The sequence below is a fragment of the Muntiacus reevesi genome, chromosome 4 (assembly GCF_963930625.1).
Source record: "Muntiacus reevesi chromosome 4, mMunRee1.1, whole genome shotgun sequence".
Taxonomy (NCBI): Eukaryota; Metazoa; Chordata; class Mammalia; order Artiodactyla; family Cervidae; genus Muntiacus; species Muntiacus reevesi.
Window position 1 is genome coordinate 31,358,348 of NC_089252.1, and position 27,149 is coordinate 31,385,496.

The following is a 27,149-nucleotide window of genomic DNA, read 5'->3' on the forward strand; positions in this document are numbered from 1 at the left end:
TTTCAAAACATAAAAAATTATAGTGAGAACAGTGGCTTTGATTTACATTTTTAAGATCTCTTCAAATGTCTGCCTTCATAGAAGACAGCTGGATTCTCATATTTGTTGTAATATGTTTTGGCTGAAGTACTGGAAGAAAATTTGGCCTCCCATAGATCCGTAATAGGAAAAAGGACCTCCTAGCTTGGGGACCTTCCTGAAAGGTCTCAGGAACCACACAGGTTCTCAACTGCACTTTGAGAACGACTGCTCTTGGTCACAGAGATTATCCTCCACTCTAAGATGTCCAATTTCTTACTTCTCTGGAAGGAAGAAGGAAGAACTGTCATACAAATTACAGAAATCCTAAGTTCAGTCGGTTTAGTCCCAAACACTTGTTCTTTGATGTTGGAAAATCTGCTTCCCTGGGTTCAGATTAACATTCTCAGATTGTCTACCCACCCTTGGAAAAAATGATCCAGTGTCATGGAGAAAAACTAATTCAGAATGGTAAGGTAACCATAAAACAATCCCTAAAGATAGGAGAAATAAATCCAAGAAGACATGCACCATTATTACATACTGAAGGAATTCATAGGAAATCTGAGAACTCCCAGTTTGAAGAATCAGAACAGATATATTTCCCTTAAAATCTACACAGCTTGGGACTTCCGTGGTGGTCCAGTGGTTCGGACTTCGTGCTGCCAATGCAGGGAGTAGGGGTTTGATCCCTGGTCTGAGAACTAACATCCCACAGGCCATGCAGCACAACCAAACAAAAAAAGCGGCACATCTCTCTTAGATCACACCAAAAGAAGACTGCTTTCAGATATATGAGAAAGAGAATACAAAGGAAACATTGCAGGATAGAATAATCATTTAAACGTTCTTAATCTCTTCCATGAAAATACTATAATCATAGCATACCCCCTAAGACCCTATTTATTTAATAGTGTATGATTTAATGGTTACTATATTCTAGGTACCATATATGTTAAGCATCTCACAAATATTCTCACAATAAAAGTGAAACTTCATTCATTCCACTTTACATATGAGGAAAGTGTGACTCTGAGAGGTGAAGCAACTTGCCCATGTTTTGCAGGTGTAAAAATCCAGCACTTTTGTATATTCTACTCACTGATAATTAGCAATGCCACCAAACCTGATCAATCCTCATATTTGATCTGTTTCATCCTGAGGGAAATAACTGTCAAAGAAGCTCTAAACATCATTATTTCCAAATAGGCTAAGATTCCATCATAGGGAGCCAGGAGGTAGGGAGCTATGTGATCATACATCTTGATGGATATTTGAGTGCATTGGTTTTCCAAAGCTGCACTTTCTGCTACCACAAATTCTCATCAATGAAATAGCTTCGGTGGTTCAGGGGGAACCTCTCTTTGTTTTGCTTCATCCTACTCTGAGATAATGCGTGATTCCTTGAAAGCAGCATAGCATTTAAAAATCTGACATTGAGGGAATTCCCTAGCTGTCCAGTGGTTAAGACTGATCTGCCAATGCAGGGAGCATGGGTTTTATCCCTAGTCAAGAAACTAAGAACTATAAGGGCTTCCCTCATAGCTCAGTTGGTAAAGAATCTGCCTGCAACACAAGAAGACCAGGGTCGGGAAGATCCTCTGGAAAAGGAAATGGCAACCCACTCCAGTATTCTTGCCTGGAGAATCCATGGACAAAGGAGCTTAGCAGGCTATAGTCCATTGGATTGCAAGAGTTGGAAATGACTTAGCAACTAAACCACCACCACCACCAAGGTACTAAGATTCTTAGTACCTGCACCTGAGTGGTGTAGCCATAAGATTTTAAAAAATAAAAATTAAAAAATCCTACATCTAGCAGCAAGGGAAGACATACCACAGCATTCCCTGAGCCGTCATGCGGATCTAGTGTAGTAAGTCCTGGGATTCCACCACATACCAAACAGGACTTTCCACTCCAAATGTTTCCCTTCCATTTTTGTCTTAGGCACTTAACCCTGAGATGCCTCAGCACCTGTTTCTGTGCCCAGACACTGGGAGGCCCCATTTCATTCTTTCTGAGTCCATCTGCACTGACGGACTCTTGCTTCCCTCTCCCCACCACTGCGGTTCATCATGCAGTGGCTTCCTGCCAAGCTCTCCTGCATGGCCGCCAGCTTCCCCTTGAACGTACAGATTCAAGATGGCACTGGGAGGCAGCCTCCAGAGTGGGTTCACGGTGGGTTCACGTGTGTTAAGCCAACAGGTAATGGACTTATTCTCTTCTACTTGACAGTTTTAAATGCTGTGGCTTCTAAATGGCTCCTTCTGTTAACCCGAGTTATCATATGTTTGCTCTTTGATCACTCAAAATACTTCAAAGCAGCAGGAGCGACACTTGAGACTCACGGATGTAAAGGAGGGCCCTTGGTGAAACAAGAAAGCGCCAGGCTATGGAGTCACTTGAAGCAGAAAAGAGAAGGTCACTTTGTGCATTTTTGAAGAAATAACATTTGGGAGATAAAGTAAAGAGGGAAAAATAGCCGAGAAGGATTGAGTTGTCATTCTTTCTCCATGTGCTTATAAGACAAGCTAAGATGGCTTGAACGTTGCTAATGAGTATTTAGGCAGAGGTACAAAGTAGTCTTTTAAATAAAGTTTTTAAAAATATATTTATTTGGCTGCACAACATCTTAGTTATGGCATGCAAACTCTTAGTTGCAGCATGTGGCAAACCCAGGCCCCCTGCAGTGGGAGTGTAAAGTCTTAGCCACAGGATCACCAAGGAAATTCCTAAATAATGTTTTAATGAAGCAGATAATAATCATAAGAAGGCATGCACGCACAGTCCAATTCTTTACAGCCCCATGGATTGCAACTCACCAAGCTCCTCTGTTCATGGGATTCTCCAGGCAAGAATACTGGAGTGGGTTGCCATTTTCTCCTCCAGGGGATCTTCAGCCAACCCAGGGGTCAAACCTGAGTCTCTGGCAGTGGCAAGCAGATTCTTTACCACTGAGCCACCTGGAAAGCTTCGGCCCAAGGCACTTTGACTTAAAAGCCTCCAGGGAGAGCAGGTGGGATGAGCCAGCCCTGTCTGATCCTTATGCTCATCACCCTGAAGCCTCTGAGACTCCAGCTCCTATAGCCCAGCATCTACTCATTCCTCCCCAGATGCAGGCAGTAGGTGTGCAATGAATGCCACAAATGAAGGGCTGAATATTAAAGTTGTGCAGTCACCACCTAGTTTTGGGGGGAGGGGGTGGGCACCCGTTGGCAACACAGAGACAGAGGTGAGCCCCAAAGTGTTCTCGGCAGTGGCCTGATAATGGCAGAGAAGAATCAATTTCCAGCAGCAAATCTCTGATCCATCAGTCCTGTGACTCTTAAGTCCATCACTGAAGCACTTTGCAATTTTATTTCCTTGTCCATAAAATCATAATATAAAACAATCATAAAAGACATTTAATACATACATGAGGGACAAGAATATCCACTTCATACAAATTTTACATTCTCCATTTTAAAAAGCACTGTTAAGCTCTGTGTCATATATCTGTTTTCATATGATATTCCCACTAGACTGACATCTCCGTGTCTTAATCACTCCTGTTGCTTCAGAGTAGGTGCTTAATAAATGTCATTGAATCGAAATGAAATTTATTCAGTGGGACATGTGAAATTGTAAAATACTATGCAAATGTATTTAAAGTCACATCCAAAATTAACTTCTGACTCAACTAAACAGGACACCTTCCTTCAAAAAAGTCTAAGTTATAATATGAAATAAATCTGGTATCACCGTTTTATAATTTGATAAATATTGCTCCACAGTGCAGCATTTCCTGATTTGCTTCTTCCAACTTTCTATTTTGCATAATTCTCAAACCTATAGGAAAGCTCAAAGAATAGTACAATGAATATTCCTACACTTTTCACTTAGATTCACCTAATGTTAACATTTGCCACATTTGTATTTTCTCTCTTTCTGTGTCTGCACACACACATATACCTTTTTCTAACCTTTGAAAGCAAATTTCAGATGTCATTATGATTCAACCCTAAATATTTCAGCATGTATCTTCCAAGAAAACAGACATTTCTTCTACATAAACATTTTGATGCCCATCAAATTTTTATCATTTAAACAAAAATCATATATCATCTTGAATAGGATATTTGAGTTTCCCTGATTCTCCTAAAAATGCCCATTGTATTTTTCCGATCTAGGATGCAATCAAGGATTACGTATAGCATTTACCTTTCAAGTCTCTCGTCTCCTTTAATCTATAGCAGTTCTTCCATGATTTTTCTTTTATGGTACTGGCATTTTTCTATCACAGAAAGGTTCCCTTATCTGAATGTGTCTGATTATTTCCTCATGATCTGATTCAGGGTAAACATTTTGGCAGGATTACTACCCATGGGACATCCTCTTCTCGTGGCATCATACCAGGGGGCACGGGATGCCAGGCTGTCCTTTATCACTGATGCTATGTTTGACCACTTGTTTAAGATGTCCACCAGATTTCCCAATTATAAAGTTACCTTTTCCTGTGTCATTAATAAGTAACCCATAGAGAGACATTTTAAAACATTTATTGTAATTAACTCAATTAAAAATGTTCCTACATCTATGTAAAAATACAAGTAAGAGTTATGAAAAATAAGTCCCAAAATCCAGAACCAAACAATTACATTTCCTTTGAGGCTCATGCCCAGTTGAAAACTTTATCTAATGAGCTAATGTTAGAGATGGACAGGGAGGCCTGGCGTGCTGCAGTCCATGGGGTCGCAAAGAGCCGGACACGAATGAGTGACTGAACTGAATTGAACTGAATATTATAGAAACTTTTTAACTGAGAAGGAAAAATGCAGGTCATGTGGAATTAAACTCCGTTTTAGTAATGTTTGAAAACTTCTTACAAAATGAAATACAATCCCCATTAAACAATCAAGTCCAGTGACGAAAATACGGCTCTGCTGGCCTGAAAACAGATCCTTTTAATCCCGGTCCAAACAGCATGTCTGCCAACAGCTTGGGGAGGACATTTCTTTCTTGTGGGTTTATCACCACCCTGCCCTATGAAATCCAGACCTTGGCACCATCGGTAAGAGGGTGCTTGGGAGAAAAGTCACTGTGTCCCTCAGCTCCTCTTACTGTTTCCCAAAAGCACCTGCTCCCCTTTCAGGGAAGGTAGAGCATTCCAGAAACTTAAAGGAAGGGACTTAAGAGGTCCCAGGTCAATCTCTTGCTCTGGGAAAGAACCTTCACCCTAGAATCTCCTTTTAAGAGAAAACATTGCATTGCTAACAAGTTCTGGCCACTTCATGTTTCCTTGCTGTCTTGAAATTTTTTTCTCATAATTCCTCCTCCTGTTCTTTGAAGTAGCACAGATTTCTACCATTTATCCCACATTACTGCCTGCCCAGAATTTAAATACCAACAACACATCTTCCTAGGTTTCTTTTAAGGAATTAAGATTCAAGTCACCAGGAGGCAAGGATTAGGGTAGGAAGTGGGAAGGAAAAGAGAATTAAAATATCTCACTTCCTCATTAAAAATAACTACAATAACCCCATGCAATAAAACCCTGAGCTGAAATACAGTCTAAAGATTTGGGTCAGTCCAATAACTTGAAAAATGACAAGACTGCTATTTTTCAGTGGAAGATTTCAAGAAAAAAAATCAAAAGGCAGGGAGAAGGTGAAACATTTGCATATATATTTCATGATTGATGAATTCTTAACTCTGGAGGAAAAAAGTGATTGAAGACATATAGCATGGTTTTCAGTCCCTGTAGATGTTAACTATTCAATATTATTTCCTAAGTAGACTCAAAAGGTAGAGTTTGAAATTAACATATGTTACTCAAGAGCATTTTGTCACAACTAAAAATTTACAGATAGATTTGGTGGTGATTTTAAATAAGCTGAGGATTGTATAGTCCATGGAGTCACAAAGAGTCAGACAGGACTGCACGACTTTCAATTTCACTTTTTTTACTTTCAGCTGGTAGCTCAGCTGGTAAAGAATCTGCCTGCAATGCAGGAGACCCCCATTCGATTCCTGGGTTGGGAAGATCCTGTGGAATAGGGATAGGCTACCCACTCCAATATTCTTGGGCTTCCCTGTGGCTCAGCTGGTAAAGAATCCGCCTGCAATGTGGGAGACCTAGGTTCAATCCCTGGGCTGGGAAGATCCCCTGGAGAAGGGAATGGCTGGCTACCCACTCCAATAGTCTGGCCTGGAGAATTCCATGGACTGTATAGGTCATGGGGTCGAAAAGAGTCAGACATGACTGAACAACTTTCACTTTCACACTTTCACTTTAAATTAGCTGAAGCGCTTTGGAATCCAAGAACTGAGCTCAGCTTCACAATGAAGCTCAATATTTTATCCAACTCTATTGCTACACTGAACTCTCAGGGAATTTTTTTTGTCAAGGACTTGATTCTCCCTATAAAACACACTTTCCTTCAGTCACACTTTTTTTTGCTATATAATAAAATTGAGGATGACATTTAGTTCACTCCCTGAACCAATAAATAGCACTGGAATTTGTTTGACAAACTATACAGGACAAGGGAAATGATAATCATGTTCTTCCAAGGCAGAGATTTAAATAACTCAACTTTAATAATCAGCAACCAAGGTATCTAATTCCTCCTTGAATTCACATTTTTAAACTCCACAACTCCTAAAAAAAATACTGATTTCTACATGTAACTTATACCATGATGAAGTTCAACAAAGTATTTCTCAATGATTATGGTTCACTGTAAATCAGATTATAAATGATGTTATTTATCATCATTTTTCATAAACAAGTCCACACCCTCCATCATGTTCCAGTCCTCCTCTTTGCCAATATTTTTCTCACTGGAGAGTATTCTTGGGACTTTCCAAGTCTATTCAGCATATTGACTCAGCATATTCCTTTTGGGGAATGAGCTTTAGGCTGAAGTGTCATTTCAAGTCAGTGGCTAAGATTTCATACTCCAGTGCAAAGGACCCAGGTTCAATCACTGGTCAGGGAACTAGATCCCACATGCCACAATGAATATCGAAAATCCTGCATGCCAGGGACCCAGTGCAGCCAAATAAAGTAATAAATAATTTTAATATTATTTTTTTAAATGAGTATTCTCATTTCTAGCCTACATTCAGAATGCTCCTTTCCTAAATTTAGTTGTCACATCTCTTACCTTCTCCTTCTGCTACATCTTTCTTAAGATGCTAAATCAGAGTGATACCTAAGGCTAAAATCATCCCTTTGGCTGGGTTTCCAATGCTCTTACTAATGGCAGGGCACATTGGAGACCTTTTTGACAGCAGCTGTGCTTTTCTGTAGGGAATAATGCTGGTCACTTAAATTGACTCGGCATATTCATTTTTGTTAGTGAGCAATTTTTTTTTTTTTTTTGGAATGAGCTTTAGGCTAAAGTGTCATTTCAGATCAACAGGGCTATAGATTAAATATTCATCTTAGAACCTGTTCTTTGGCCAAAAGCTGTCTTTACTTTGGGAACACAAAATCCCCTAGAGTGGCAGTTCGCAAAGTGGATGGTATCGCCATCTGGGGTCTTTTATTGGTTGTCATAATCGTGTTCAGTCACGTGGTCGTGTCTGACTCCTCGCCACCCCGTGGACTAGCCCACCAGACTCCTTTGCCCATGGGGTTTTCCAGGCAAGAATACTGGAGTGGGTTGCCATTTCCTCCTCCAGGGGATCTTCCTGACCCAGGAACGGAACCCACATCTCCTGCATCTCCAGCACTAGAAGGCAGATTCTTTACAACTGAGCCATCAGGTATTCACAAGAACAAACCCCAGTAAGGAGAAAGACTATGCATATGAAGAGACATCAACTTCCACCCTGAGAAAGATCATAGCCAGGCCTGGGTGAGGAGACTGAAGAAAGGGACCTGACGGAGGTTTTGCCTTTTGCTTGTTGGACTTCTGAGGCTCCAAATGTCCTTCCCACCTTATGAATCCTTCCCACCCTATGAATCCTTCCCACCCTATGAATCCTTCCCACCCTATGAATCCTCCCCACTGCCCCTTAGAAGCTGAAAAATGCCAGTTTTCCAACTCCCCTGACGGGTAAGTCAGCACGGGTGCCTGATTCGAGCTCAAGGATTAGATGTCTCCTTCCAAGATTTTGCATCTAGAGCAAATGATACCAAAAGGCAGGGACACTGAAGAACTGTTTCTAGAAGCTACAAACATGGCAGCCCCATCTGGCTGCTGGGAAAGCAATGACACCAGCAGGAATGTACCGAGTCCAGAGCCCAGGCTCCAAGCTGACCGTGTGGCCATCACCAGCCGCAGCCACCAGCGCTCAGCCACAGCTGAGTCCTCGCAGAGGGACCTGTGGTTCTGACTGTGCAGCCTCCTTGGTTTCTGCCTATTTCCTGAACCTGATTCTCTGAGATTCTCAGAGCCCCCTCCGCACTACCCCACATCCTCTCCCTCCATCCTCAAAGGTGACTCTTTCACTGGTAAAATTAAGACTATCAAAAAGGAATCCCTTGCCTTCCCATCCCAAATCCATGAGCACACTTACATCTGCACAGCCCCCTCTTTCCTTCTGGACCAAGAGAGCAGGAGCCTCCCCACTCCTCTGCAAAAAGCCAATCCCTCCCTCTGTGCTCTGATCTCATTCCCCTCCTGCCTTCTGTTGGCTTCCCATCAGCTTTTATCTTATGTATTTATTTTTTAACTAAACTATAGCTGACTTATAATATTACATTAGTTTCATGAGTGCAACATACTGATTCAAGATTTTTATAGATTATATTTCACAGAAACTTATAAAACATTGACTATATTCCCTATGTTGCACATCACATCTTTGATTCTTATTTATTTTATACCCAGTAATTTGTACCTCTTAATCCTTTTCCCCTGTCTTGTCTCTCTCCCATCCCTCTTCCTACATGTAACCACTAGTTTACTCTCTGTATCTGTGAATCTGTTTCTATTATATTTGTTCATTTGTTTTACTTTTTAGACTCCAATGATTAATGAAGACATATAGAGGCTTCCCTTGTGGCTCAGTGGTAAAGAATCCACCTGCCAACACAGGAGACATGGGTTTGACCCCTGATCTGGGAAGAGCCCAGGTGCCTGGAGCAATTAAGCTGGTACTCTAGATCCCGGGAGCTGCAACTCCTGAACCCACATGCTGCAGCTACTGAAGCCCACACACCCTAGAGCCCGTGCTCTACAACAAGAGAAGTCACCACAATGAGAAGTCCAAGCACCACAACTAGAGAGTAGCCTATGCAGCAAATGAAGACCCAGCACAGTAAAAATACATATATAAATTAAAAAAAAAAAAAAAGAAAACATAGTATTTGTCTCTGTCTAACTTATTTCACTAAGCATAACACCCTCCAAGCCATCAGTTTTCAAATAACTCTTCCATCTGAAAGTCAAGAAAATTCCTCTCCTTCCTTCCAAACCCCCCACCTACCTCCTTCTCCTCGAGGCAGCCGATCCTGCTAAGAGTGAAGCAATGACTCATCCCGCTTCCTCACCTCTCCTCCAGTTCACCCAGAGTTCAGTTCTCAGCCTCCTCTAACCTCCCTCCACACTATGTTCACATTACACCATGGCCCAGACTCCTCACATAAACTCCAGACCCAACTATCCAGTTAATCTCCACTTGAGACATCTCAGTCCCAGCTCAACTCAACTTGACCCAACGGCAACCTTGTCCCTGCCCCCTGGAGCCTAACTCCCATGACCCGTAGGTTTCACCACAGCCTTCCCCTTCTCTGGTCTGCGTTTGATGCTTCCTGGAACTCTGTGCCCTTCCTTTAAAACACCCATCACAGGAGCAATTAAATAACTACTCCTGCTGGAGTACACACAGCCTGTGAATATAGGATGTGAGCTCGATTATCCTGCCATCTCACGAACTGCAACAGGAATACTCTGACTATATGGAGCTGCAGGCCAGGCCATGGCCTGCACTCGGCCCAGGGTGAGGTTGATGCTGGTAGTCCACCAAAACCCTAAGGATTGAACTTGGACTGTGCGCTAAGTCACTTCAGTCGTGTCTGACTCTTTGTGATCCTATGCACTGCAGAACCCACCAGGATCCTCTGTCCATGGGATTCTCCAGGCAAGAATGCTGGAGGGGGTTACCATGCCCTCCTCCAAGGGATCTTCCTGACTCAGGGATGGAACCTGCGTCTCTCACTGGCAAAAAACAGACGCTCAAATAACTTTCACTGTGATGAAAAGATGTATCCACGGGTGAACTCTCAGATCTGGACACAAGGTGGCTTCCTGAGTACCAAACGTTCCCACTTAAACACTCTGGCTCCTGAGAGGACCTGGAACAGGCATCCTTCACAACATGGCGAATGTGTTGATAAGGAGTGATGCCACAGGGAATGGGGAGGCCCGGGGTGAAGGGTCAGAGTGGAGAGCGTGAGGAACAGTGGTTGGGCAGCAGAAAGCAGTGTGGCCGCAGTGATGGGTGTCAGGAGAGCTGGTGGGTCCTGGGCTGGCTCAGCATCAGTGGGGAGTCAGGTGGACCTGAGTGACTGAGCTGACTTCAAGCTTCAATTTCCTGAAATCCAGCTCTGGGCAAGACCCTGTTAGGAACTTGGACAGGGATTCAAGCCTCAGCCAGAGGGACAAGAAGTGGAACACAGGCCAGGGCAGTGGGCAGGGCGGCCAGACAGATCCTCTGCCGCAGGTGGGTTAAGCAGACGAGTGGGGAAAATCAGCTCCAGGCATGCCTTGTGGGCAGGGCACAGCACACGCCCGCTTTGCCCACTGGCACAGAAGGGGACTGATGGGGAAAAACACCTTCCCTGCCAGCAGGCACCAGCCTACAGAAAACAAATCTGGCCACCTCGACGGAAATGAGGTCTGGATCTGACGACGGCAGATGGGGGTGAGCGGCCAGGCTCTGGGAAGGAGAGTCTGGAGCTGGAGGGAGGGTGGAGCTTCGACGTTCCATCATCCAACCTCCACACAATGGCCTGGACCCCCCAGTTCCCAGGGACCCACTTTTGCCCCTTCTCCACTTTCTTACTCCCCTGGTCTTCATCCCCCCCACAAGCCTTTTCCCCATCTGGGGCCCCTTTCTCCCCATACCTCCAAAGCTACACAGAGAGGAGAGGATCATACCATAATGTTTATACCAGCCATCTTGCAGAAGGGGAATACGACACTATTATAACTGAACTGAACTGAACTGAGAACTACACTAGGAACTAAGTCGGTTTTAAGGTATAGCTTCCCAGGTGGCACTAGTCGTAAAGAATCTGCCTGCCAATGAGGGAAACTTAAGAGACGCAGGTTTGATCCCTGGGTCGGGAAGATCCCCTGGAGAAAGGAATGGCAACCCACTCTAGTATTCTTGGAAACTCCCATAGACAGAGGAGCCTGGTGGGTGACAATCCATGTTGGTCATAAAGAGTTGGACACAACTGGAGCGACGCAGCAGCAAGGTATTAGAGCATATCTATAACATTTTTCTGGGTAAAAACGCAAAATGAGTTCTAAATATCTGATATAACTTTCAGTTACCTGATTTACACCCATATATGACTCTCCCCTCCCAGGCAATATCTTATTACATAAAATCAATCTGAAAGACAATCTTACTGATGACCACACAAATACCAACGATGTAGTGGTGGGAAGCAAAGGAACAGATACACATACAGTACCAATGAACCTTCATGACATGAAGTGTGTGAAGAGGGAAGACATCAAACTAGATGCCACAAGACATTTACATAAATGATATATAGCTATACATTGTATGGGCTTCCCAGGTGGTATTAGTGGTAAAGAACCTGCACGCCAACGCAGGAGACCTAAGAGATGTGGGTTCTATCCCTGGTCGGGAAGATCCCATGGAGAAAGAAATGGCAACTCACTCCAGGATTCTTGCCTGGGAAATCCCACAGAGGAGCCCAGCAGGCTATGGTCCATGGGGTCACAAAGAGTTGGACACAAATGAAGTGACTGAGCACGCACGCACACACGTGTTTCAGACTAAGTAGCAAAGGTACTAGAGGAAGTGCTTGCAAAGGGCCAGGAAACAGGAGTGAGGATCAGGGATGAAGGGAGAAACGGAAAAATAAAGCTCGAGAGGGCACAATTCATTCATCACATGCTGTCAGCTCCTCTCCTTCAAGTGGGGCCCGTAGCTGTAATATCCTCCAACAACTGCCTCCCAAGGAGATAAAGCAATACAAATCTATATGGAACATCAGCCTTTAGTCTTCACAAAATATATACTGCCTCCTGTCCTGGCCAAATGACTTGGCAAAAAAACGTCAAGGAACCACTGGAAACGTCCATGGGCACCTTGTGTCCTGGTTCTGGGTGGCAGCAGGAGTGACCGCTTGTTTGGGGAGGAAGGGAGATGCCATGATGGGGTGATCCTGATTAATGCAAACACCAGCGCGCACAGGTACCCAAGAAGGAATCCTTTTCTTGTGGTTTGGGCAGCCAGTAATGGAGAGGGCGTTTTTCTCCTCTTTCCTAACAGCTAAGACATATGGGTCCCTTCATGGCCAGACTAGCAGGGAGAAAGGGCAGCTTCCACTTGAACTGCAATCCAACTAATGGGTCCCAGGGAATAAATCCACCCCAAGTTTGGGAACACTTTCTGAGCCTGGAACTATCCACTTGGCCAGCTCAGTCGAGCTCCTGCCTTACATCTCCATGTCCTCCTAACCACTGGCATCTTCCTTTCTCCATGCTCCTTTCAGAATAGCAAGACCTGTCCAGGAGCCCAACCCACGACTGGTCACTACTTGCAACTTCTGGTGCAGGAAGTAGGCCTCAGAGGCCCAAGGATGGACACGTGGGGCTAGCTCATCATCAGAATCCAAGTTTCCGTTCAGGGACTTCTCAAAGGAAATCTTTGCTTTTCACTCCTCCGTTTCAGAAAATCATATTGGAAGTGCTGTGCCCCTGCCTTTTGCTTTCCAGCTAAAGATTCGGAGATGGTTAGAGGGAAGAAGAGGAGGGGTGGAGAGGGTCCTGCTGCTGAGGTGTGACACAGGGACCTGATGACACTGGGGCCCCAGGATGACTCAAGGCCGACCAAGTGCGGTCACTGAGCTAGAAGCCTGGCTCCTCCCCTGTGCTGGCTGGGCTGCAGCTTAGGCCACAGCCTGAAGCTCTGTCTGCTGGGGTTAGTGGCCCCAGCAGCGTCACGAAACAGCACAACTGAGCAGGTGGCTACAATCACAAGATAAGGAGGGTGAGGGGGCGCCTACAAGGATTCGTCAAGTCGAACTATTACAGTAATCATGAGAAGGAGGGAGAGAAACACTAGCATGTGTTGAGGATTTAGGCTATGCCAGGTTCTAATGCTTCTGTATTTCAGTAGCCTTTACAATAAGCCAAGTGCATGGATACTGATATTCTATTTCACAGATGCAGAAACTAAAGTTTGCAGATGGCTCAGATGGTAAAGAATCTGCCTGCATTGTGGGCTCGATCCCTGGGTTGGGAAGATTCCCTGGAGAAGGGCATGGCAACACACTCCAGTATTCTTGCCAGGAGAATCCCATGAACAGAGGAACATGGCGGGCTACGGGGGGGCGGGGGAGCCGGTCACAAAGAGTCGGACATGACTAAGCGACTAACACTTTCACTTTCAAAGTTTGCAGAAGACATGGAACATGTTCCATGAGTCGGTGACAAAGCCAGGACTTAAGTTCACATCTGATTCCCAACCCTGGGCTGTTACATGCGGTCAGTTGTATGGGCAGCCACAGGGCAGGGTAGGGAGAGCGTGGTCCCTTCTTCAAGGAGTCGTTCCTCCCTGGGTGGCCCTGCCAACACCAGGAGTGACTGCACAGCCTGACATTCCGGCCCTGTGTGCACCATGCTCAAGAAAGCCAGCAACAGGAGAAACACCAAGAGGTGCCTGACAGCATGGACATGTGCCCCGACCTCCAGGTCTGTGCACCCCTAGCATGGTTATCACTGGCGATGGGACGCTGCCCCACCCCAGACCTCACCTCCACTGCCTACCCTGCTCCTGGTACAGGCTATCTCTGCTGTTCAAGCCCCAGGGAGGCTGGATAATGAGCAGAGTGTCCTTCTGGTCCCCTGCTGCTCAGAGTGTGGCCCCCAGGCCAGCAGCCGGGCAGCCCCGGGAGCATCTCAAACTCTACAGGCACACCTGCAACCTTAGGAGTCAGACCTGTCATTGGAAGAGATGACTCAGATATACACTCAAGTCGAGAACTACTGGCCCACCCCACAACATATGCCCTTTCTTCCATCATTTGCACATGGCCAGCACTGCTCTTTCTCCTATGGAAACCTGGTCTCAAGTGAGTTTTAAGTCACTGTATTTCCTCTCCCAACATTAGCCTTTTAACAGCTTAATCCTCAGCAAAAGGAGTTCCAGGGGTGGGTGGGCAGCCTGCTCTGCACCCTGCAATCACACCATGCTTGCAGCCGCCAAACCATCACCATAGAAAGCTGGCTGAGTTTTTCAGCAACGAACTATGTCTTCTCCATGCTATGATCACAGGCCAGTTTGGGGGACAAAATAAGTATTTCAGGTAGCCAGATTACAAGCCATTGTGAATTGTGCGAGTCTGTCTTCTCTAGGATAATACATTGAGCAAGAAATTTCAGCAAAGAACACACTTTATTACGCTCTAATTGTTCTCCAAAGTAAGCAATAACTCTTAGCAAGAGTAGCAATGATGGTAGAAAAAGGTACGACGTGGGTGGGAAGGGGTCTTTTCAAAGAATGCCTCGAGGGGGTATTATGAGTCATGATATCCATGCTTAGGATGAATCCTTATATTTTTAGAAATGAACCCACTCTTAGCTATCAGCACACACATTATTATCCTACTGTTGCTGGAAACATTTAGGGGCAAAAGAAAAAATACTGGGGGATGAAACAGTACAATAGCTAATGAGGCCTTATAATTAAAGGATATATTTGCTCAAGGGGAAAAGAATGTATCACATCAGTTTTCAAAAGTAATAGCTAAGTAAAAGGTTCTTGGTCTGTTACATGTTATATATGAAAGGAAAATTATAAAGTGGCAATCCACTCCAGTATTCTTGCCTGGAAAATTCCATGGACAGGGGAGCCTGGTGGGCTTCAGTCCACGGGGTCACAAAGAGTCGGACACAACTGAGCACACAGTAGAATAGATGTCTCTCCTATCAGCCTTTAATGCTTGGTCATCCTGCTTGATGTTGGGCTTCTCCGTGACAAAATCCACTTAGAAAGAAGCAAAAGTGAAAACTGAACCACAGCCAGCTTACAAAGCCTGAGCTCTGATTTGCTACAGAATCTCACTGAACTTCTTGAAATGACTCAGAACTACTATCAACACTATAAAATGAGAAACAGGACTTCCCTGGTGGTCCAGAGGTTGAGGATCTGCCTGCCAATGCAAGGACATGGATTTGATCCCTGATCCGGGAGGATCCCCCATGCCTCGAGGCAACTAAGATCAGGTGCCACAATTACTGAAGCTCGAGCTCCACAAACTAGAGAAAGCCCACACACAGTGACCAAGACACCGCACAGCCAAAAATAAATAAACTTAAAAAATAAATAGTTTTATATGAAAATACCCATCTCTCAGGCTTTGAATAATCATTGTTGCTGTTCAGTTGCTCAATCACGTCTGACTCTTTGCGACCCCATGGACTTGCAGCTCACCAGGCTTCCCTGTCCTTCACCATCTCCCAGAGTTTGTTAAAACTCATGTCCACTGAGTCAGTGATGCCATCCAACCATCTCATCCTCTGCTGCCCCTTCTCCTCCTGCCCTCAGTCTTTCCCAGCATGAGGGTCTTTTCTAATGAGCTGGCTCTTCCCATCAGGTGGCCAAAGTATTGGAGCTTCAGCATCAGTCCTTCCAATGAATATTCAGAGTTGATTTCCCTTAGGATTGACTGGTTTGATCTCCTTGTAGCCCAAGGGACTCTCAAGTCTTCTCCAGCACCACAATTCAAAAGCATCAATTCTTTGGCGCTCTGCCTTCTTTATGGTCCAACTCTCATATCTCTATATGACTACTAGAAAAACCATAACTTTGACTATATGGATCTTTGTCAGCAAAGTGATGTCTCTGCTTTTTAAAACACTGTCTAGGCTTGTCATGGCTTTCCTTCCAAGGAGTAAGTGTCTTTTAATTTCGTGGCTGTAGTCACTGTCCACAGTGATTTTGGAGCCCAAGAAAATAAAGTCTGTCACTGTTTCCACTGTTTCCCCATCTATTTGCCATGAAGTGATGGGACCAGAAGCCATGATCTTACTTTTTTGAATGCTGAGTTTTAAGCCAGCTTTTTCACTCTTCTCTTTCACCCTCATCAAGAGTCTCTTTAGTGCCTCTATGATCCAACAGATGTTGGCAATTTGATTTGAATAATCATAAAGTCAAAAAAAATGCATCTTGACAGTTTATTCTAAGTAACACCCAAAAGTATGACTGGAATGGAAACAGTGATTACATTTGACTGTTTCAACAATATATTGCTTTGTCTTCATCTACATCCCACTGTGTTTAAGAAAAAAAGGGTGGGGAGGGATTTAGAACCGCAAATCCTAAAAGACGTAAAGAAAACAGCAATATAAAATTACCCAAGAGCAAAACAAATAAACAGAAGGAGTGAAAGGAAAATTATCAGTAGTGATGAAATCTTAAGCTCACAGTGAAGTTCGCACACACAACACAGGTGATGAAGGTCTAAACATCTGCACAGAGTAGATGTAAATAGGCTTCCAGTAGCCAATAATCAAGACCCACCCAGTGTCCATGTGTTATGTTTAGTTTTGCTTTTAATGCCCCAATGAAGCACAGTTATTTCAGGGACTAAAGGGATTTCTCAAATGGATCTTCTTAGGGGAACACTCTGGAAGGTGATGGACAACATTCTGAGTGAGGGGCACAGTTCTAACAAAACACCCACAAGAGCCATAAAGTTTCATAAACCAGAGCAGGGACAGACAGAAGTACCTCACGTGACATCATCACACAGCATCTCAGGCCAGCTCTGCAGCCAGACTCCAAGGGAACCAATCCTGCACCTACTGAGTGCTCACCTGTGACCACGAGCCATAGGGTCAGGAGGCTACACAACATTCCCAAGCTTCCGTTGCCTCTTCTAGAAAACAGGAGCCTCCCCTATAAGGTTGTAGTGAGGATGAAATGAGTTAATAATTGAAAATCTCTTAGACCGGTTTCTAGCCTAGGAGGTCTGTTAGTGTTAACTTCACATTATAGATGCATAAAATTTGAGGTTCTTGCAACTTCCCTGGTAGCTCAGTGGGAAAGAATCTACCTGCCAATGCAAGAGACTCGGGTTTGATCCCTGACCGGGGAAGATTCTACACAGAGAGGAGCAACTGAAGCCCCTGCACCAAAACTATTGAGCCTGTGCTCCAGAGCCCAGGACCTGCAACTACTGAGTTGGAGCACCCTGAAGCCCACGATCTGCTACAGGAGAAGCCACCAGTGAGAAGTCTGTGCACCGAAACACAGTGGCCCCCCCTCACTATAGCTAGAGAAAGCCTTCGGGCAGCAACAAAGACCCAGCCCAACCAAAAATAAAACAAATACACAAAAACTTGAGGTTCTCAAGTCAAATTACTCATCTCTGAAGCAAGGTGTTATTCCTCTTGCTTCATCTCGTGAATCAGATGTTGAAGAATTTTCTAAGACTCATAGCAGAGCTACCACAAGGAAGAGGATGACAGAACTTCTCAGCACCCATTTTTCTGAATGCTTCAATTAATACTCTAAATGTAAGTGAGCAAAAGTCCAGCTTTTTCACTAAATCCTCAGTATGTTCCAAACTGCAAGGGATAAATGTTTTACTATCTCCTGCATATACATGGCTTTTGGTGTGTGAGGGACGTGTGCAAACTGAGCAGATAGGCTAAGAAAGTTCCTACTTTCTGTTCATTTATTTGTACATTAAATACATTAATTCTATGCACTAGGTGTTCTCTATAGAAAGGAACAGAATGCTGTTCCTTATTTTATAGGCGTAATTCAACTGAATCCTCTTCCTCTCCCCTCCCTTACATTATATGTACTTTTTAAAAAAGTATAGTTAGTCCCCTCCTCAATAATTTCCTTTCATTCTTTCAGAGACGACAGTTGAGGAATTTTAGTCCATTTCCGCCAGCCAAAAAGCATCCTTCCAAAGTCAGTGGGACTTTCCTGGTGGTCTAGTGGTTAAAAATCCTCTTGCCCATGCAGGAGACACAGGTTAGACCCCTGGTCCGGTAAGATCCCTCGTGCCTTGGAGCAACGAAGCCCATTCGTCACTACTACTGAGCCCACGTGCCTAGAGCCTGCGGTCTGCAACAAGAGAAGCCACAACAAGCCTGTGCACCGCAACAAGAGAGTAGCCCCCTCTGGCCGCAGCCAGAGAAAAGCCCACACAGCAACCAAGACTCAGCACAGCCAACAAAAAATAATAAATCTTTAAATAAAAAGTCAGCTGATGTCACTCAAAGCCCCAGCCTGAGACAGATAATCTACTAGAACAAAGGAATTTTGGAGAGTTTCCTAAAGGAGATATTTACAAAGAAGTGAGCAGGGGTGACAGATAAGAGCATCCTTCCCAATCTGGACCTGACCGGCAAGGACAGGAAGCAGATACTGGAGCTGAGACAGAGTTGTGGCTGCAGAAGCCAAACCCCTCAAAGAAGAACTGAGATCCTGCATCGGTGGGGAACAGACACCCCCGCCTCACTCCCCTCCTGTCCTTGTGTGCACATCCCACTGGCCGGACTCTGCCAAGAACCCGAGCTCAAGGAGAATATGATGCTGCCCACTTAAGGCAGGCTGCTTCAAGCCCTGAGAGGGATGGAGAGTGACTGGAGGGAGAGAGGGAGATCATTCAGGTCACAGAGGCTCGGGGCTACAGTCTGAAACAATTAGCAAACACATCTTCAACTGGCTAACCAAATCTGAGCCAGAGAAGAGGCCACAGAAAGGAGAAGCAGATTTCAGGACTAGCATCAACAACGCTCAAGAAAAATGACAGTTAAAGGTCTAGAGGGTCCCCAGATTCATCCACGGAGCAACAAGGACAGAACCCAAGGGCGAGCGGGAGAAACCTTCGTAACAATTGAAAAGAAAAAATTAGCGTCTGTTGAATCTAATTTTTAAATGAGGCTTATATTTTGAGGACGTCCCTGGTGGCTCAAATGGTAAAGAATCTGCCTGCAATGCAGAAGACCCAGGTTCAATCCCCGGGTCAGGAAGATCCCCTGGAGAAAGGATTGGCAACCCACTCCAGTATTCTTGCCTGGAGAATTCCATGGACACAGGAGCCTGACAGGCTATACAGTTCATGGGATGGAAAAGAGTCGAACATGACTGAGTGACTAACTTTTATATTTTGGAAGTCTTTAGGCTTTATTTTTCAATTCATTTTTCTAGGAATTCATTTTTATTGAATTTCACAAAGATAGTGGTCTGTGACAGTTAGAAATGTTTGTTTAAAAAAAAAAAAAAACGGGTCCTTTGTCACAGACACTTTGAGAGGCATGGTCTAAACAGTGCTTCTCAAATCTTCATGTCCCCTTGGGTTGGGTGGTGGTCTGTGCAGCCTCAGGGACAGTAGGGGGCACACATGGGCCAGAGGGAATGACAAGAGAAGGGAGGAGAGCAGAGGCTAGGGCTGAGCACCCGCTGGCTGGGAGAGTCATAAAACGAGTTCAAACCACAGCATCCTAGCAGTGGGGACAAGCCCTGCAGCCAGGGCAAGGTGTCAGCCCCGCCTGTCCTCAATGCCAGCCCCTTTCAGGTCCAGCCCTGCCCAGGCCTGAGCAGAGCTGGGGAGATGCCCTCGCCCTGAAACACAGGAATTTATAAAACACCTGCCCTTCACCCAGTCTCCCTGCCCTGACCTCCCTCCGCAGTTAAGAATGCTGCACTCTGTTCTCCTTGCACCCTACCTGATCTCAGCCAGGCCCTGGGCTCTGCTCTCTCACCCTGATGCTACCTGCCCCCTGGCTCTGCCCATCTGCACCCTCTGATAGAGACCCCAGCCTGAATTCACTCTGCTGGGACCTCCCGGATGTGGTGACGCAGATCCGGAATCAGAAAGAGTATACTGCATCCTTCCGCACCCCCAGGCTCCGAGGCCCCAGTGTGACTCCTCCATCTCACCGGAGCTCCTGGGACTCCATGTGCTTAGAACCAGCCATGCGAGGATGGCGAGAGGCTCCTGGCCCAGGGCGATCGTGAGAGGCAAGGGAAAGACCTCAGCGTTCACTCCAGTTATTCCATGATGTTGAGAAACTCTGCAGGTAAACCTGCAATCTCATCGCTCAGGAAGCTTAAAGCATATGGCTCAGAGCTCGTCATGGACGATGCACTGAGTCAGGAAATTCCTACATGGCAGAGCATCTATGTTAGGGGTTTGCGAGTTAGAGAGGAATGCAAATAGCACAGGAGCTTACCGTTGAGTCAGAGAGAAAGAGCATGAAGCAACTCATCTGCAGGCTACATGCCAAGGAGACCTCGCGTGGAAGAGTGGCAGGAACCATGGATGGGGTGGAGGGGCGTGAAGTTGGGGGTCCCCTGGTCTGGAGGGAGCTGCAGGGTCCCAGGAAGTAGGACATCCATGCTGCCTGCATCTCGAATCCACATGGGGACCAGGCCGGTGGGCAGGGCTGGATCCAGGCAGGGAGCCTGATCCTGATGGAGCCCTAAAGACCCTCCCACCCAGCTCCTCGGGCCACCACTCTGGGGCTGGAGGGGCAGCCAGGGACCCACACGCCACCCCTCCTGAGGGCGGGCAGTGACCACAGGAAAAGGAGGCGGTTTGATTTGATTCCAGTTTTTCTCTAAAAGAAGGAAATGCAATGGAAGAATGGAAAGGAAAAAAACAAAAGTGACGAGAAACCACAGAAACAGGAGTAGGGAGAGGAGAGGTTTCGGAAGAAAAGAGGAAAGGAAGGTGCGTGGTGACACAGGGAGGCTCCAGAGCCACCGGCGGAAGGAGGGGCAGAGGCTCTGGGGCGGGGGCTCTGGGGGACAGCGGGCAGTGGAGAGGAGGGCCAGGGCTCCCCTGAGACATTATATTTAACTCAAACTCTCACTGGAACCGCTGTGAAGAATTCACGAAATTCAGTTTTTCCTTATATATGCTTGCTAACAATAGTAATAGGAAAACTGCCATGACTGAAAGCCAAAATATGCCTGAAATCATGAAAGTTTCACAAGTGAAGAAACAATTTTCAAGATTAGCTAAAGAATAAAAGAGGCTCTTTAAAAAAATTTTTTTTCCATTTACTGGGCATTTTTCTGATTCTGTTGGCACTTAAAGATCTCTTGCAGGCTGACCTCATTCCAGGAGGAGCTGGTCAGAAGCTTATATTTGGGGGATGGAAGATGTCAGGAAGCTCCAAGTAAGCTTTTCCATCAACACGTCCAATTCCACCGGGAATAACTGTGCCTTTTGTCATCACTGTATTGAGCTCTTCTTTATTCCCCAAAAGGAAAGATTTTCCCTATTGCTTTACTGTTTTTCTAACTCTAAAAGTAATACATGTGCTCAGTGAAAAAACACAGATATAACAGCCAACGTGAATTGAGTTCTCATAGTGTGAGAGGCATAATTTTAAGAATTTTTCTTTTAACAAATTTTTATTTACTTATTTTAACTTTTGCCCACACCTTGTGGTGTGTGGGATCTTAGTTCCCTGACCAGGGATCAAACCCACAATCCCTGCATTGGAAGGGGGAGTCTTAACCACTGGACCACTGGGGAAGTCCCTTTAAGAGCTTTTCTGTATTACATTATTAATTCCTCCCAACAACCCTATAAGGGTGGTTCTAGGTTCATCCTCACGTCTCAGATGAAGAAACTGACTCCAAGACATTAACTAGAGGGCCCAGCGTCACACAGCTAGAAAGTTCTGGAGCCAGATTTGCACCTGTATAATAATCCAGAGGCATGGATCTGAATTACACTGTAAATTGGATTCACAGAAGAAAGTAAAATTCACCAATAATCCCTCCATCCAGAGAAAGCACTCTTAGCATTTTAAATATCCTCTTGCCTGACTTTTTGCTTTGCTAATACACAGAGATAAAATGTCATCATACCATACTATATATACAGCATACCTAAATTTTGACTATTTTTTCTTTACACTATAGCACAAACTTCTGTCAGATCAATAAAGACTCCCCACTCTGTGGCAGCCTTCCTATGGTTGCCAATTAATCCATTTGATGCATCAATTCCCTTACTGGATGTGAGATTGCTGTTTCCCACGTTATCTAATTATGAACAATGCTCCCAAGAATATCTTTGCTCAAACATTTTGAGCATTTATCTCCTGCATTGGCAGGCAGGTTCTTTACCACTAGTGCCACCTGGGAAGCCAAACATTTTGAGCATTTACCTCATTATTTTCTTAGGATCAATTTCCAGAAGTATTAGTTCCATGATGAAAATAGATAACAATTTGTTAAGATGCAAATATTCTAGGAAGCTTCAGTACTGAGCTTCCAGAACTTTACTGAGAATAGATTGATAGATCCTTCACTTGGAAGAGATAAGGCAGTGTAAGCTTATTGGAAGCCTAGAAGAGGAGAGAGGGAGGGACATCGATGACAACTTCTCTAAGCAATAACAGTAACAGTCTATGCCTCTATAGCGCTTCACAAGAATCAAAGCATGTTCACATACATTGTTCATAAGCGTCTCCAGCCACAGCAGAGAGCCTCTGCCACACACGGAAGAGATCCTGCCAGGATGCCTGGACCCCAGCCTGTCTGGGTTCCCTGCCTCCATCTCTTTCCCACCCTGACCATCACCATGGGACCAAAGGCTGGCACAGCAGCCTAGACCCTTCCCAAGAAGCCAAGTGGCTCTCCTCTGGTCAATTCCCAGTTCCACGTAACTCCATACCAGTACCTTGGCATGCCATCTTCCTTATGTCTTCTTAACTGCATGGCCAACGCTCAAAGAAATAGGATTAACCTTTTCTGGAAAGCACTGAGGGCTCTGGTTCTGTTTATTTTTCTCTTGGCGGCAGCAGCCATGACCCTTGGAGTTCTCGAGCAATGAACTTCATTGTATATTTGCCATCCAGCTCTTAGAGAGACAAATTCCATGTGGGCTGATGGACCGCTGGAGGGTGTGGGGGGCTAGCCCTCTAGTGCCTCCTCCTGGACCATAGGCCTCATCTTCTCAAGTGAGCCCAAACCCTGGTACCACCCTTCCTGACAAGAAAAACCGCTCTGACCACTCTGCAGTGGCCATAATCCTGACACATAAGCAAATGCCAGAGTCACAATAGTGTGTGACTCAGGGTGACCTGGTTAGCGTCACCAATGAAGTCACAATGACCTCTGTTCAGCACTTGATCATATTAACTTGTATTGGTAGCGAGTCTGGGAGAAAATTCCAGTAGGGAAGTGTTGCTCTTTTCTAGTACACTTTCCCTTCCTGCTTCTGATTCTTGGTTTATGTTGTCTGACTATAGCCTACTGAATGTTTGGGGTGGAAACATATTTTACTCATTTTCTGTTATGTCTGTTTTACTTGTGGCGCTGGTTAAATGGGAACTAGCAAATGTAAATGTTAGGGATATTTAAAAAATACAGCAGAGCTGTTCATGGTTAGAGCAAGACATATAACAAATGGGATAATATAAAAAGAACACTCTTGAAATTTTTCTTTTCATTTAATTCATCACATTTTGGGTATGAAGGACCTTCCAGGACTTTTCAAGTCCGTGGATAAAAAGAATAATATTATACCCTCCTTGACCTTAAGGACTCTTGAGAGTTCCTTGGACTGCAAGGAGAGCAAACCAGTCAATTCTAAAGGAAATCAACCCTGAATATTCATTGGAAGGACTGATGCTGAAGCTGAAGCTCCAATACTCTGGCCACTTAAGGTGAACCTGACTCATTGGACAAGACCCTGATGCTGGGAAAAATTGAGGGCAGGAGGAAAAGGGAGCAGTAGAGGATGAGATGGTTGGATGGCATCACTGACTCAATGGACATGAGTTTAAGCAAACTCTGGGAGATAGTGAAGGACAAGGAAGCCTGGTGTGCTGCAGTCCATGGGGTCACAAAGAGTCACACAACTTAGCAACTGAACAACAACAACAACTTTAAGGAGCTCACGGTGTAATGGACCTACATGACATAGCATATATAGCAAGTGCCGGGAAGGTTTCCAGCAGGTGATACCTGAATTACCTGGGAAAGGAGGTAGCCAGAGCAGGTGCGGAGCAAAGGTGTTCCTAAGCACCATGAACAGCACCCAAACAAGGTCACAAAGCAGGAAATGTCACAGAGGGTTTGAGAGTGAAAGTGTTAGTCACTCAGTCATGTCCAACCCTGTAGACTATAGCCTGCCAGACTTCTCAGTCCGTGGGATTCTCCAGGCAAGAATACTGGAGTGGGTTGCCACGCTCTCCTCCAGGGGATCTTCCCAAACCAGGGATCAGACCCAAGTCTCTTACATCTCCTGCATTGGCAGGAGGGTTCTTTACCCGCTGAGCCATCAGGGAAGGCCCATGGAGTGTTCAGCGAATTACAAATAGGTCCCTGCTGATGTGGCATCGAGTCTGCAGAAAAAAGCGGCATCTAGAAAAGAGACCAGTGAAAAGGCAGAAGCTAGACTGTGCCGGGGGGGGGGGGGGGGGGCGCTTATACACCATCCTGAGAAACTTGGACTTTATTCTGAAAGTAGCAGGGAGCCATGAAAGGATGCTAAACAGGAGAATGACATGTTTAAATCTTTGTTTTGCTCAGGAAACGATGAGAAAGATTGATGGGTAGATGGGTAGATGCCTGGAAAACCACCAACCTCAATCATTTCTACTGTTCCTACTCCTCCTCATCACATCTTTCTGCTCAATGAATGCCTGCAGGACAAGGGGAGAGAGCCAAACGCAGAGGTGGGGAGATGGGTTAGAAGACATCACAGCGAAGAGCTGTCAGAGGCCAATATGAGGATAACAGTAGTGCAGTTATCAATAGAGAGGAGAACTGGGACTCCAGGATATGAAGAAGCAAGATGTACTTTTTGTCCGACATCTTAGCAAGGTGGTGGTGGTCACAGCTCCTCTCCTGGCTTTGCTATGCCACCCAAGGATGACAAGAAGAAGAAGGATGTCGGAAAGTCAGCCAAGAAAGACAAACTTCCAGTGAACAAATCAAGGGGCAAGGCCAAAAAGAAGAAGTGGTCCAAAGGCAAAGTTCGGGACAAATTCAATAACCTAGTCTTACTTGACAAAGCAACATCCGACAAACTCTGTAAAGAGGTTCCCAACTGTAAGCTTATAACTCCAATTGTCATCTCTGCAAGACCAAAGATCCATGGTTCCCTGACCTTCAGGGACCTCCGTGGTAAAGGACTTATTAAAAAGGTTTCAAAGCACAGAGCTCAAGTAATTTACACCAAAAACACCAAGGGTGGAGAGGCCCCAGCTGCTGGTAACGATGCAGGAATGGGTCCCACCAACTGCACATTTTGAAAAATAAAACTTCAAGAAGCAAGAGATAATAATTAAATGGTAAAAAGGGGTGGGAGGAGAAGTGCAGGAATATAGAAGAGACTCAGTGAGCATAATGCTGGTAAACTGACTGCTAGAAAGAAGCCCTGATGTGTAGCATTGGTGAATTCCTCTGGTATAAATGCTCCCACCAGGGCTGATGTCAGAGCTGGAAAGAGATATACGGTATCAGCTTTCACCATCTCAAGGAGCCCCTGCAGGGCATGGAAAAGACAGTTTTGCACTTAGAAAGCTTGCTTCCTTCTAGAGCAACAGCTGGGTTACATTTCCTGCCTCCTCTGTAGTTAGTCTGGTCTTTGAACCATTGTTTGGAGTAGAGCGACCTGGCCAGGATAAGTTATGCTTCAACTCTTAAATGAATGAGAAATAAATCAGCATTGTGTTTAGCCACTAGAGTCAGGATGTGTTTCAATCTTAAGTAACCTTAGGAAATAATCTTAATCCATGGAGTCAATGTTGATTCAGTTTTATGGCTTGAATAAATAGGTAGATGGTGGAAAAAATACATCAATTGAGAAAAAGATACTGCAAACAGGCAACATGGCCAGAGAATAAGCAGTTTTTGGTTAAGAAACTATTTATCAGACATTATTTTCTATAATAGTGTTTAAAGTTCTTAGAATCTGTCAATTAATGTACATTACCAATGCTTTGTACTGATTCAAAGAACTAAGCAAAACTGACATCTCAGAATTCTACTCTTGCTGTGGATCCACTCAGCTTCCTTGAGTATTTCACACATAAAAAGAAAATGCCAGATTGTCAGATTCTCCCTAGTGTGTAAGTTCCTTAAAAAGCACTTCAAAGGCTAATTGCCACTTTAGGTTATTTCAGTAGCATAAAGGATAAAATTACATCCTCAGTAGCCCCAGAGGATTTTATTGGTCTTTGTTTTTCTCCCACTAACAAATGATTGACCTTCAAGGGTTGAGTCTCATGATTATATGTTCATTAATAGAATACTTATTAGCTACAAATTTGCTCTAAGATCTTTATCTTCTAATTATGTTACTGCTCTAAAATACTTAAATGGTGTGGCAAGGAGAACCAATTATCCTACGTGGAACCAATGATCCAATTAACGTCAGGGCCAAGGCTGGTCCACTCTCCCCAGAGATTTGATCTCACAGCTATATGCTTTCACTGACACAAGCGAAATCCAGGCCAACCCTGAGTCATCCTTGGCTCATTGTACATTCATTCAACAAATATTTATTGAGCATCCACTATGTGCTGAACACTATGCAAGATTTGGGAGGAGAACATTTTGTAGTGAACACAGAAAGACATCATCCCCAGCTTCCTGAAGCTTATAGGCTAGAGGGTTCCTAAGAAATCTAGAACATGGGGTCAAATCTAAGAGCCATGCACTTTCTGGATTGAACTGTATTCACCCAGAGACCCAACTGAGTCAGACTCTTCATGACTCTTAGTGACCCAAGCATCCCAAGAACCAATTTAATCTCCAAAGCCCACGCGCTTATTAGGAAGCATCAGAAACTAGCCCAGGCCTTCCTCCCATCTGAGTCAGAACTGACAAACGTTACAAAGAATGTTTTGGATTCATCCACCAAAGTTTAATAAAAGCTGAAGAGGACGGGAGCGAGGGGGGAGCTCCTAGAAGGCACCTGCAAACTAAATTCACTC

At 44.8% G+C, this 27,149-nt stretch overlaps 1 protein-coding gene and 1 pseudogene across 5 annotated transcripts in view; one reads left to right on the forward strand and one right to left on the reverse strand.

Annotated features, from left to right (window-relative positions):
• The window catches only part of LAMA3 (laminin subunit alpha 3), a 247,400-nt gene that overhangs the window by 191,603 nt on the left and 28,648 nt on the right, over positions 1-27,149 (reverse strand). Inside the window, exon 1 of one of the 5 annotated variants that reach the window (XM_065932448.1) lies at positions 20,415-20,636. The exons of 3 other annotated variants lie outside the window; for them this stretch is intronic. In XM_065932448.1, the coding sequence (XP_065788520.1) occupies positions 20,415-20,591 (177 nt within the window). In that variant the 5' untranslated portion in view covers positions 20,592-20,636. Of the gene's footprint in view, positions 1-17,036; positions 17,050-20,414; positions 20,637-27,149 lie in introns of those variants that run through there. One more of the 5 variants, XM_065932449.1, reaches the window with a different exon arrangement.
• Positions 25,068-25,463, forward strand: LOC136166303 (small ribosomal subunit protein eS25 pseudogene; annotated as a pseudogene).